The sequence below is a fragment of the Prionailurus viverrinus genome, chromosome C1 (genome assembly GCF_022837055.1).
Source record: "Prionailurus viverrinus isolate Anna chromosome C1, UM_Priviv_1.0, whole genome shotgun sequence".
NCBI classification, from domain to species: domain Eukaryota; kingdom Metazoa; phylum Chordata; class Mammalia; order Carnivora; family Felidae; genus Prionailurus; species Prionailurus viverrinus.
The window spans coordinates 136,255,209-136,269,202 of NC_062568.1; the positions used below are offsets into that span (position 1 = coordinate 136,255,209).

At 37.3% G+C, this 13,994-nt stretch overlaps 1 protein-coding gene across 3 annotated transcripts in view; it reads right to left on the minus strand.

The window, feature by feature from the left end:
- Positions 1-13,994, minus strand: part of BTBD8 (BTB domain containing 8) — a 122,592-nt gene that overhangs the window by 94,377 nt on the left and 14,221 nt on the right. For all 3 annotated transcript variants that reach the window (XR_007154974.1, XM_047872146.1, XM_047872147.1), the window contains exons 3-4: positions 3,775-3,995; positions 512-629 (exon numbers count right to left, since the gene is read on the minus strand). Coding sequence is in view for 2 of the 3 variants with exons in the window: in XM_047872146.1 (XP_047728102.1) it covers positions 512-629; positions 3,775-3,995 (339 nt within the window). In the remaining variant the exon portion in view is untranslated. The remainder of the gene's footprint in view (positions 1-511; positions 630-3,774; positions 3,996-13,994) is intronic.

The window sequence follows — 13,994 nt, forward strand, 5'->3', positions numbered from 1 at the left end:
TAAAAAGTACATTGAAATATTAAACCTCCTAATCAACACTATTCATAAGAATATCTATTCTGAATCAAAGACTTCGAGCCAAAATGCATCCAGAGAAAATACATGTCATTCATGTAGAAGTAATCATTCTCAATACTATAATGCCTGTGAAATTAAAAACTGCATTTAATTACATTTTCTGTGACAGTGGCTTTCAAACCTATTTTAGGCAACAGAGTATTTTTTCCTAATGAAATCTTAGGTTCATGTCCAACGCAAAGCAGACATCTGTTCTGGCTGAAGCACCACACATATCTGGGTGGGGTGATGCATGCCTGTGTGAGCCTCAGGCAGAATACCCTGCCTGATGTCCAACTTCCTCCCCTGTCAAAGGCCCCCTGAGGCATCACCATGAAACCCCTTTTATTTTTGTGAATAAGAGCTTGAAAACCACTGTGCTAGAAAGAGACAGCCACCCTTTTAATCTTTACTTTCACAACCAACACACCAAATCAATCACATGCCTATTTACCTGTGAGCTTTAAAATTTTTTCCATCAACATAAATATCAATATCTGGGCAACAATGTTTCACGTATAGTTTCAATAAGTCTTCTCCTAATTCAGATGCAGGATCCAAGTCATAATTATCTTTAAAAGAGAAAAAGAAAACTAAAAAATAGTTTATTATAAATATACAAAAATTTTGTGTTTTAATATTAACCTAATGTTTTTCCCCATAATTATCTTGATTAGCTACTAAGAGAGAACAACAGTAACTGAAATACTGAACTGGTAAATTCAAAATAAAACAATTTAAAAATCATCTACATCTTATTTTGAAATATAAACTTCAACTTATATTTAAATACAAACATATATTTTAATGTAGGTACATATTTAAATGTAGATAATATTATACAAAACTATACACCAAAATTGAAGCCACTTTATGAACTCTTAAGATGCTAGAAAATTTTCCAATTTTGATATCCTTTTTCACTACCTAATTCCTTCCTACTCTTGTTCATGAATTTTTGGTGAGAATGACATTTAAACCAACAGATTCTCAACTGTAAGCAATGGGATTTGTTCAGCACTTAAGAAAATAAATATTTTAAAAAGTATCTCTACTTCAAAAGATTCATCATTCAGAAAGTGAGGAGTGAAATGTAAAACATGTTTACATTTTAAGAAATTACTACACTATATATCATAGCTATATCAATCCAGAAACTTTAGTCAGTACATCTGCTGAGGATCTGTCATTGAGGACAGATTCCCACTAACCAAATTACAAATTTATAAATTTATATATTTATAAGCCAGAATGTCATTATTGGTCCTATACCAAAAGACAGCCAGAATCCAACCACAACTCAGTATCTCCATAGCTACCACTGCAGTCCAAGCCACCATCACCTCGCACCTAGATTTCTGCAGTAACTTCCCAACACATCTCCCACTCTTGACTCCCACAGTCTATTTTTGACAAAGCATTTAGAGGCATGTTTTAAAATGCAATTCAAATCCTGATCCATCCCAGTTCAAAACCTTATGGCTCTGTCCTTTTTTTTTTTTTTTTACAGTAAAAGCCAAAGTCTTACAATGGCTTACCAGGCCCCACAACATCTGGCTCCTCACTATGCAGGTGGTTGGGGACTAATCCGAGCTCTCTCATCCTGGAGGGCCACAGCTGCCCAATGCAGGCTGACGGGGTGCATACTGTGCACCTGACTCTTATCTGCATAACAGTATAACCCTTAGTGTCAGAATTGAATTGTTGGATACCCAGTTGATACTGGATAATTGGTTGGTGTGGAGAAAAAAACACCCACATTTTGGTGTCAGAAGTGGTGCCAAGAAAAAAAAACCACAATCACAGAAACCCAAAACTCAATGTTCCTCAAGCTGAAGTCATCGTTCCACTCTATCCTAATCTTCCTCTGCTTATACTCCATAAGCCTGCCAAATAGTACCACCCAAACTCTCTAAAATGGCTTATAAGGAGGGGCGCCTGGGTGGCTCAGTCAGTTAAGCGTCTGACTTCAGCTCAGGTCATGATCTCACAGTCCATGAGTTCGAGCCCCATATCAGACTCTGTGCTGACAGCTCAGATCCTGCAGCCTGCTTGGGATTCTGTGTCTCCCTCTCTCTCTCTCTGCACCTCTCCTGCTCACACTCTGTCTCTCTTTCTCTCAAAAATAAATAAACATTAAAAAAATGGTTTATAAGGAAAGTGACTACTAGTCTTGGTTTGCCTGGGACAATCCCAGTTAATGCCTGTTGCCCCAGAGTAATTATAAACTGCAGTAATAACTTTGCACTCTTTCAAACGTATCCAAATTTGGACAATAAGAAATAAGGTCATCCTTTATATAAGGTTTTCAGTGATCTGGCTTCTGCTTGTATCTCCAGGTTCATCTCTTACTGTGACCATTCTTGTCCCCTCTTCCACCCGGTCCTACAACAAACTATTACCAGTCTTCAAAATTTGCTCTGTGCCTGGGGTCGTTCTGCCTCTAATAGGCAGGTCATGTTTTTTCCTTTGCCTGTAGTACTTCTCCCCTAAACTCTTTAGCCTGGCTAACTCCTGTTTTTTTCCACTGAGATTCAACTCAGATATCACTCCTTTCTATCTCTCCATCTTCATCTCTAACTCTATATGCAGAGGAGGATGGGCAGATCTGCCAGAAACCTATGAAAGTCTCCTAATTTTGGTGTTCCTCTCTTGTGGTGCAATGCCACTGCATGTGCAAGGTAACATCAGGTCACATAACCTTGTGGGGACTGGGGGTTGGGAACTGGCACTAAGACACTATGCAAGTAATAAACAGTCAATTTTGTGATCCAGAGATTTCAAGGTTCCTGGTAGAATATCTATTACTATATCTGTATCATTTATACTTTTATCTATCTGTACCTATTCCTGTGCCCTTAACATCCTCCTTCTGCCAATTCACAATAGTTCACAAACTATAACCCTTCTGACACCCACTTCCACAAACTAAAGTTATTTTTCAAGGACAAACACCATATTTACTATACTATTTATGTATTTCTTTTTTTTTTTTTTAATTTTTTTTTTCAACGTTTATTCATTTTTGGGACAGAGAGAGACAGAGCATGAACGGGGGAGGGGCAGAGAGAGAGGGAGACACAGAATCGGAAACAGGCTCCAGGCTCTGAGCCATCAGCCCAGAGCCTGACGCGAGGCTCGAACTCACGGACCGCGAGATCGTGACCTGGCTGAAGTCGGACGCTTAACCGACTGCGCCACCCAGGCGCCCCATATTTATGTATTTCTTAACATGTGTAAAACTGTATCATTTTTATTAGATTCCTATCTTTTTAAAACAGCACAACAAAATTTTCAGTAATTTTTTTGTCATGATAAAATATAATGGTGATTTTTATGCTGCATATTGTTTTTAAGTAGTGCCTATATTGTGTTATAACAGAACTGACTCTATAGTCTGCTAAAGCTTTCTTTGGTATAGATAAGAATAAGGATGGTGACGTGGAGGTTTAAGAGGAGAATTGTGAATTATATGTGTATTTATTCACATTAATACCATCTCCAATTGTTTGGGAAAACTAGGAGTTTCACTTACCCATAAAAAATGTACTTTTAGTTACTTTTATTACATCTACTTTCATTCTACCTTTATTTCATCTCCTATAAAAAAGAGATCAGTAGAATTGATTTTTGAAATATGTTTTCTCCAACTGTATCAGAATATAATTACTTTCACAGCTATACGATTTTCTAAAAATCCACCAAAAAATAGCTCACCAGTAGAAATTAAATTGTGTACTCCAACATCGACATCCTCTGGAACTTCATGCTTCTGAAGAGAACAATCAGATGACTCTACAGATGATCTTCCATCGTTGTCAGTGCAGATTCCAAAGCTGAAGTCACATTTCTTTTGTGGCACTCCCCTCACCACTATCTTTTTCCTAAGAATTTCTTCTTCATAGTTTCTTATGTTTCTGTCTGATGAATATACAACCCTAAAAGAATATGTAAAGTATTACTAAAAATGTTAGTGATTCTTAAAAGCTAGTTTACCAAGCACTGCCTTCATATAAAACAACGACATAATTTTATAACTATTTTTATCTGGGCTAACTGGAAAAAAGATCAATCTCAAAGAGCAGAAAGTTTTAAAAGTAGTCTATAAAATATTTTAATGTTCAGAATATATAATACCATCAAACTAGATGGCCCAGATGAAATGGACAATTCCTAGAAAGGCACACACTACCAAACCTGACTTAAGAAGAAATAGAATAACTGAACGGTCTGTTCAGGTATAGGTCTTATACCAACTAGACAGACTGAGTTAGTAATCAAAAACTTCCCACAAAGAAAAATCCAGAACTAGATGGCTCCACAGGTGAACCTGACCAAATGCTTAAAGAATTAACACCAATCCTTCACAAACTTTTCCAAAAAACATAACTCAGAACACACTCTAACTCATTCTGAGGCCATTATTACCTGATACAAAAGCAGACAAAGACATCATAAGAAAACCAGAGACTAATATTCCTTATTAAAATAGATGAAAAAATTACTTAGCAAAGTAATAGCAAACTGAATCTAGCAACATATAAAAAGTATTATACATTACAAACAAATGGGGTTTATTTCAGGAATTCAAGGGTAGCTAAGCAAATAAAAATCAATATTATACATCATATGCTATAGTCTGAATATTTGTATACCCTCAAAATTCTCTAAGAGGTAATTAGGTGGAGCCCTCATGAATAGGATTAGTGCCCTTATATAAGAGGCTCCAAAAAGATCCCTCTCCTCCTTCCACCATGAGCACAGTGAGAAGTCAGCATCTACAACCCAGAATAGGGTTTTCACCAGAATCCTATCATACTGGCACTCTGACCTTGAACTTCCAGCCTCCAGAACTATGAGAAATAAATTTTTGTTGTTTATATGCCACTCAGTGTGTAGTATTTTGTTACAGCAGCCCAAAGACCTCACAAAACCTTTTAAATTTAGTCCTCTTAGCAGGACTAAGACACCATATCAACAGGACAAACACCATATGATCACCCCTATAGATGCAGAAAAAGCATTTGACAAAATCCAATACCCTGTCAAAATAATACACTCAAAAAAACTAGGAATAGAAGGTAAGTCCCCAACCTGATAAAGAACATCTATGAAAAACCCACAGCTAACACTGTATTTAATAGTACAAGACTGAAAGCTTTCCTTCTAAATCAGAAAGGATGCCTGCCTGTTCTTATTACTTCTATTCAACATTTAACTGGAGGTTCTAGCCAGGGGATTAGGCAAGAAAAAGAAGAGGCATCTGGATTGAAGGAACAAGTAAAGCTATCTTTATTTACAAATGGCAAACTTATATACAGAAATCCTTGGAAATCCACTACAAAAACTATTTGTTAACCACGTTCTACAAGGTTGCAGGATACAAAATCAATATGCAGTAATCATCCATATTTTTAGATACTAACAATGAACAATCCAAAACAAAATTAGAAAATAATACCATTTATAATAGCATCAAAAAGATAAAACACTTAAGGACATATTTCACCAAAAAGCATAAGACTTGTATGCTGAAAACTATAAAACAATGCTGAAAGCAATTTTATAAATGGAAATACATTCCAGATGATTTAATATTGTTAGAATGGCAGTACTCTCTGGGGCACCTGGGTGGTTCAGTTAGGTTAAGCAATCGACTTCGGCTCAGGTCATGATCTCTCACGGCTTGTGGGTTCAAGCCCTGCATCTCGCTCTCTGCGGTCAGTGCAGAGCCCACTTCAGATCTTCTGTGCACCCCCCCAACCCCTCTCCCAACTAGCTCTTTCTCTCTCTTAAAAATAAACATTTAAAAAAAGATGGCACTACTCTCTCAATTGATCTACAGATATAATGTATTATCTATCAAAATTCAACTACTTTTCTGCAGAAATCAAAAAATCAATCCTCAAATTCAAACATAAATGCAAAGGACCCAGAATAGTCAAAACAATCTTGACAAAGAACAAAGTTGGACAATTCATAAGTTCCCAAATTTCTAAGCTTCCTACAAAGCTACAATCATCCATACTATGTGGTAATGACATGAGAATAAACATATAAATCAGTGGAACAGAACTATTAAGAACTACATATATATGCAACAAATTTTGACAACAGTCTTGTGATTTTGTGATTTATAATATGAAATATATATTTGGTCTTTGTCTACTGTTCTGGGCACATATTTCCTAAAACCGTTATAATTTCCTATGCAAGAGCCATAGAGACATCTTTTGTTATAATATTTAGCTTTGTTCTTAGCTTCTGAAATAAAAGGAATAGAAGTGAAATGGATGGCTTTTCTTATTCATAACAAGCCCTTTGAACCACAGCAGAGTTTACATTAATGAGCTAGGTGATATTTGGAAAGTCACCAAAGATGGGCGCTGGTTGGCAAGAGAGAAGCATCAATGGCCAATGACTTAATCCATCATGCCTATGCAATAAATCCTCCATACCTAAAGGATGGGATTTGGAGAACCTCTTGGTTGTTGAACACATGGAGGTGCTGGGAGAGTGGTGTACCCACAGAGGGCATGGGAGCTCCACACCCCTTCCCACATCCTAGCCCTCTGAATCTCTTCCATCTGGCTGTTCTTGAGTTATATCCTTTTTTAGATAATTGGCAATCTAGCAAGTATAATCTTTTCCTGCATTCTGTGAGCTATTCTAGCAAATTAATTGAACCTGAGAAAGGGTTTATGGGAACCTCCAATTCACATCTGGTTGGTCAGAAGCACAGAGAAGGAACAACTTGGACTTGCAACTGGCATCTGAAAAGGTTGGGGACAGTCTTATGGAACTGAACCTTTAATCTGTGGGATCAAATAATATCTCCAAGTAGTGTCAGAATTGAGTTAAATCTGTAGGACACCCAGCTGGTGTCTGGAGAATCTCAGAATTGCTTGGTATGGGGGAAAACTCCCACCCATTTGGTGACCAGAAAGGTCAGAAGTGACATATTCTCTGAGTAGAGTATTAAAAGTAAAGGAGACACACAATAACATGTTCTTCCTTTACAGGTGTCCAGACAATCCAACAGGAAAAGACTAGGCTCTTCAAAAGTCAGTGCTGAGACAACTGGATTTCCAAATGCAAAAAAGCTGGATATGAGCTTCACAGTACATACAAAAATTAATTCAGAATAGGTTAAAGATCTAAATGTAAGAATTTAAAAAGTATACAAAGGTATAAATCTTCATGACCTTGGATTAGGGAATGGTTTCTTACATATAACCCCAAAAACACAAGTAACCAAAAAAAGACAAAATGAAAATCACAGAAATTATAAACTTTTGTACTTTCAAGGACATATGAAGAAAGTTAAAAGACAACTCAAAGAATGGGAGAAAATGCTTGCAAATCACATACCTGATAAGAATTTTAAAAATTCTTTTATATAGAATAAAATTCTTACATAGAGACTATATAACAAATAAAAACAGGGCACCTAGGTGGCTCAGTGAGTTAAGCGGCCAACTACTGATTTTGGCTCAGGTCGTGATCTCACAGTTTATGGGATGGAACCTCATGTTAACAGCACAGAGCCTGCTTGGAATTCCCTCTCTCCCTCTCTCTCTGCCCCTCCCCTGCTTGTGTGTTCTCTCTCTCTCTCTCTCTCTCTTTCTCTCTCTCTCAAAATAAACATTAAAAAAAATAAAAACAAAAAATACAGAATATATAAATAATTAAAAAATATAAATGATGTTCAATAATATAAAGATAAATAATTCAACTTACAAATGGGCAAAGAATATGAATAGAGATCAGGACGCCTGGGTGACTGAGTTGTTTAAGAATCTGACTCTTGATTTCAGATCGGGTCATGATCTCGCTGTTCATGAGTTCAAGCCCTGCATCGGGCTCTGCTTGGGATTCTCTCTCTCTGTCCCTCCCCAGCTTGTACACATCCTCTCTGTCTCTTTCAAAATAAATCAACTTTAAAAAATTATATATAACAAAAAGAAGGTGAATAGAGTTTACCAAAGAAAATATATAATAGCCAATATGCACACAAAAAAGATATTCAACATCATTAGCCATCAGAGAAATGCAAATCAAAACCACAATGAGATACCTTTCACACCTACTAAGGTGGCTATAATCAAAATGACAGATAACAACAAGTGTTGTCAAGAATGCAGAAAAATTGGAATCCTCATACATGCTGGTAGGAATGTAAAATGGTGTAGCCTCTTTGGAAAAGAGTCTGGCATTTCCTCAAAAGTTTACCATATGATCCAGCAATTTCCCTCCTAGGTATATAACATGAGAGAAATGAAAACATGTTCACACAAAAATGTGCACATCAATGTTCAGAGTGGAATTATTCATAACAGCCAAAAAGTCAAAACAACCCAAATGTCTATCAACTCATGAATGGATAAACAAAATATGGTATATCCATATGCATAGAAGAGATTTAACATAGCAGCCCTGACTACTATCTTTTAAAAGATTTAATTATAAGGTTAGCCCTTGGCTTGTATCTGAGAACATGATTTTAGGAGTTTTCCTGGAATTCTATAAATGATAAGGGTGGCTTGTTATGTTTAAACTATTTAGACGAACAATATGGGTTCTGTTAAACACCCGCTTGCCTTCCAGGAGTCTGGAATATGGATGCGAAATAGACACAGGGTGCCTACATGACAAATGCTTAGTAAAAACCCTGGGCACTGAGCTTCTAATGAGCTCCCCTGGTTGGCAACATTTCAGAAGTGCTGTCACAACTCATTGCTAGGGGAATTAAGCATGTACTGTGTGACTCCACTGGAAGAAGACTCTTGGAAGCTTGTACCTCATTTCCCATGGACTTCACATCATGTGCCTTTTCTCTTTATTTCTTTTGTAATAAATCATAGCCTAGAATATGACTATGTGCTGAGTCCTAGGAGCCCTCCTAGGAAATCATCAAACCTGAGGATGATCTAGATGATCCTTTATCCATCATACAATGAAATATTCAGCCATGAAAACCAATGAATTACTGATAAACACCACATCAATAAACCTTGAAAACATCACACCAAGTTTAAAAAGCCAGACATAAAGGGATGTGTACTATATGATTCCATTTATATGAAATGCCCAGAATAGGCAAAACCATAAAGGCAGAAAGTAGATTATTGGTTGCTAGGAACTGGGAGAAAAGAGAGTGAGACATGATTGCCGGGGGGATGGAATTTCCTTTTAGGATGGTGAAAATATTCTGGAATTGGAGACGTGATAGTGGCAAAACACTGTAAATATACTAAAACCACTGAATTTACACAGTTTAAAAGAGTGAATTTTAAGGTGTGTGAATTATAGCTCAATTTTTTAAAATACTGAGAATAGGAGAGGAATTGGAGCAGTGTAGTAAGTAACTCTTGAGCTTTAATATAAAAGGGAAAAGAGCATTAGAGTACTCACTGGTAAAGTATTAGTTGGAAAGGAAATGAGGTCAAGAAAGGCTTCTGTTATTTTTAAGGTGGGGATAAAATATCATGTTTATATACCAATGAGAAGATGCAAGAGAAAAGGAACTCTTTTTGGGAAAGTGAAATTGCTGGAGAAATGTCCCTCAATAGGTGGAAAGAAATATGGTGAGATCTGGTAGACAAGTGGAAGGAATGGTTATAGAAGCACTGAAAGTTCCTCAATAGTAACAGGAGAGAAGACAAAATATATGGTACAAATGCAACTAAATGAATAGATGTGGGAACAGTTCATGAAAGTTCTCTTCTAACTGCTTTGATTTTCTTAGTGAAATAGAAAGAAAGCTCATCAAGTGAGAAGGAAGACGGGGAAAGAGCAACTGAAGGTTAAAAAAAAAGGCGGTGTGAAATAATCTAGGAAAGGAGGAGAGCAAATGGGACTAGGGAAATAAAGTATGACTACATGCAGTATGACTGACTGACAGCACTAAATGCCTACTTAAGGCATTGATTTAAAGTGAGACCATAGCCAAAGTAATATTGAAGAAGAAAACCAAAGCGGGAGGCATCACAATCCCAGACTTTAGCCTCTAGTACAAAGCTGTAATCATCAAGACAGCATGGTATTGGCACAAAAACAGACACATAGACCAATGGAATACAATAGAGACTCCAGAATTGGACCCACAAATATATGGCCAACTAATCTTTGACAAAGCAGGAAAGAATACCCAATGGAAAAAAGACAGTCTCTTTAACAAATGGTGCTGGGAGAACTGGACAGCAACATGCAGAAGAATGAAACTAGACCACTTTCTTACACCATTCACAAAAATAAACTCAAAATGGATGAAGGACCTGAATGTGAGACAGGAAACCATCAAAACCCTAGAGGAGAAAGCAGGAAAAAACCTCTCTGACCTCAGCTGCAGCAATTTCTTACTCGACACATCTCCAAAGGCAAGGGAATTAAAAGCAAAAATGAACTATTGGGACCTCATGAAGATAAAAAGCTTCTGCACTGCAAAGGAAACAATCAACAAAACTAAAAGGCAACCGATGGCATGGAAAAAGATATTTGCAAATGACATATCGGACAAAGGGCTAGTATCCAAAATCTATAAAGAACTCACCAAACTCCACACCCGAAAAACAAATAATCCAGTGCGGAAATGGGCAGAAGACATGAATAGACACTTTTCTTCTAAAGAAGACATCCAGATGGCCAACAGGCACATGAAAAGATGCTCAATGTCACTCCTCATCAGGGAAATACAAATCAAAACCACACTGAGATACTACTTCACGCTGGTCAGATTGGCTAAAATGAACAAATCAGGAGGCTATAGATGCTGGAGAGGATGTGGAGAAATGGGAACCCTCTTGCAGTGTTGGTGGGAATGCAAACTCGTGCAGCCGCCCTGGAAAACAGGGTGGAGGTTCCTCAAAAAATTAAAAATAGACCTACCCTATGACCCAGCAATACCACTGCTAGGAATTTACCCAAGGGATACAGGAGTACTGATGCATAAGGGCACTTGTACCCCAATGTTTACAGCAGCACTTTCAACAATAGCCAAATTATGGAAAGAGCCTAAATGTCCATCAACTGATGAATGGATAAAGAAGATGTGGTTTATATATACAATGGAGTACTACTTGGCAATGAGAAAGAATGAAATCTGGCCATTTGTAGCAACGTGGATGGAACTGGAGAGTGTTATGCTAAGTGAAATAAGTCAGGCAGAGAAAGACAGATACCATATGTTTTCACTCATACGTGGATCCTGAGAAACTCAACAAAAGACCAGGGGGGAGGGGGAAGGGGGGAAAAAGTTACAGAGCGGGAAGGAGGCAAACCATAAGAGACCCTTAAATACTGAAAACAAACTGAGGGTTGATGGGGGGGGTGGGAGAGAGGGGAAAGTGGGTGATGGGAATTGAGGAAGGCACATGTTGGGATGAGCACTGGTTGTTGTATGGAAACCAATTTGACAATAAATTACATATATAAAAAAAAAAAAAAAAGTGAGACCAATTAGCATGTGTTTTTCTCCAGCCATTCAAGTGTGTGGATGCAGGAGTGGAAAAGTCAAAAAGCCTGATTTAAGGTTTGGGGTTTTCACTTTCAAATAAGACAAATTCAGAGGGGACAAGGGAAGAGAGGCTATATGTAAAGGAAGTGATATAATGACAAAGAAATTTAAGCTAAGTAAGGACAGAACTGAGGACATGAGAAGATAAGAGACAATAGAAGTGTGGCAAAAGTCATTGCAGGCCCTGATGAAGCCATAAATCATTAGAGTTGGGAGTTTTAAAGGAGTAAGCTAGAAAGATAGGTAGAAGTCAGAGGTTGAGATGCTTGGAATCAAGATTACGAAGGGTTGCCGTTATTGGTAACAATACGACTTAGGATTTGATATGGTAGTGAGGTCATATAGAGAACAGGATTATTGGAAGACAAGAATTAAAAGAATCAAGAGGCACATACTGGAAACAATACCTGTGTGACAACTATAATAACCAAGAATTACATTACCAGAGAAATTGACAAGAATTTCTTTGAGAAATGAGGAGGACTGACTTCTGGGAAAGATGGTGGAGTAGGAGGATCCTAAACTCACCTTCTCCCATGATATACCTAAATAACACCCACATCAGTGGAAATAACCCAGGAAACAAATTCAAGACTGGCAGGACAGACTCTCCACAGCTAAATGTAGAGAAGAGGCCACATCAAAAAGGGTAGGAAGGGTAGAGATGCTGTCAGGAGGCAAACAGCTCTTGGGACTGTCCTTGGGAGGGAGGGATGCCATGGGTGTGAAAAGGATGCAATGGATGTGAACTGCTATATGTGTAAGATGCCATATATAAACCTCATGGTAAACATAAATCAAAAACCAGTAATAGATATGCAAAAAATAAAGAGAAAGGAATCCAAGTATATCACTAAAGAAAGCCAGCAAACCATGAGAGGAGAGTAAGAAACAAACATAAAGAACTACAAAAACAGCCATAACAAGCAACAAAATGGCAGTAAGTCCATGCTTATCAATAATTACTTTGAATGTAAATGGACTAAACACTCCAATCAAAAGACATAGGGTGATGGAAATAAAAAAAAAAAAAAAAAAAAAGCAAGACCCAGGGCACCTGGGTGACCAGGTGGTTAAGTATCTGATTTGATTTTGGCTCAGGTCATGATCTCAGGGTCATAGGATCGAGCTCCACACTGGGCTCCATGATGAGTATGGAACCTGCTTGGGATTCTTTCTCTGCCCCTTTGTCCCTCTCCCATGCTCATGCTCTCTCTCTCTCTCTCTCTCTCTCTCTCTCTAAAATTAAAAACAAGTTTTTAAAAAAGCAGGACCCATCTACGTGCTGTCTACGAGAGGCTCATTTCAGACCTAAAGACACATGCAGATTGAAAGTGAAGGGATGGAAAAGCATTTATCATGCAAATAGAAGTGAAAAGAATGCCAGGAGCGTAATACTTACCATGGACAAAATAAACATTAAAACAAAGACTGTAACAAGAGACAAAGAAAAACACTATATAATCACAAAGGGAACAATCCAACAAGATACAATAATTGTACATATTTATGCACCCAAATACATGACACAGTTAATAACAAACATAAAGGAAGTAATCCATGGTAATATAATAAAAGTAGGCGACTTGAATCCCCCACTTACATCAATGGGCTGATCATCCAAACACAATCAACATAGGAACAGTAGCTTTGAATGACACATTGGACCAGATGGATCTAACAGATATACTCAGAACACTGCATCCTAAAACAGCAGAATACACACTCTTTTCAAATGCTAATGGAACATTCTCCAGAACAGATCATATATTAGGTCACAAAATAAGCCTCAACAAATTCAGAAAGATCAAAGTCATACCAAGTATCTTTTCCAATCACAATGCTATAAAACTAACCATCAACCATAAGAAAAAATATGGAAAGAACACAAATATACGGAGATTAAATAACATACTACTAAACAATTGAATGGGTTAACTGGAAACCAAAGAGGAAATAAAATGAAGTCAAATGAAAACATGATGGTCCAAAATCTTTGGGATGCAGCAAAAATGCCCTAAGAGGCAACTTTATAGCAATTTAGGCCTACAGTCCAGAAGCAAGAAATCTCAAATAAACAGCCTAACCTTCTACCTAAAAGGAGCTAGAAAAAGAAGAAACAGAACTCAGAAACAGTAGAAGAAAATAGTAAAGATCAGAGCAGAAAAAATGATATAGGAACAAAAACAAACAATAGAATATATCAATGGAACCTGGAGCTGGTTCTCTGAAAAGATCAACAAAAGTGGTACCTCTAGCCAGATTCATAAAAAGAGAGAGAACTCAAAATCACAAATGAAAGAGGAGTAATAACAACCAATGCCACAGAAATACAAACAACCTTTTAAGAGAATATTATGAAAAATTATATGCCAACAAACTGAACAGTCTAGAAGAAATGGATAAATTCCTAGAAACATAC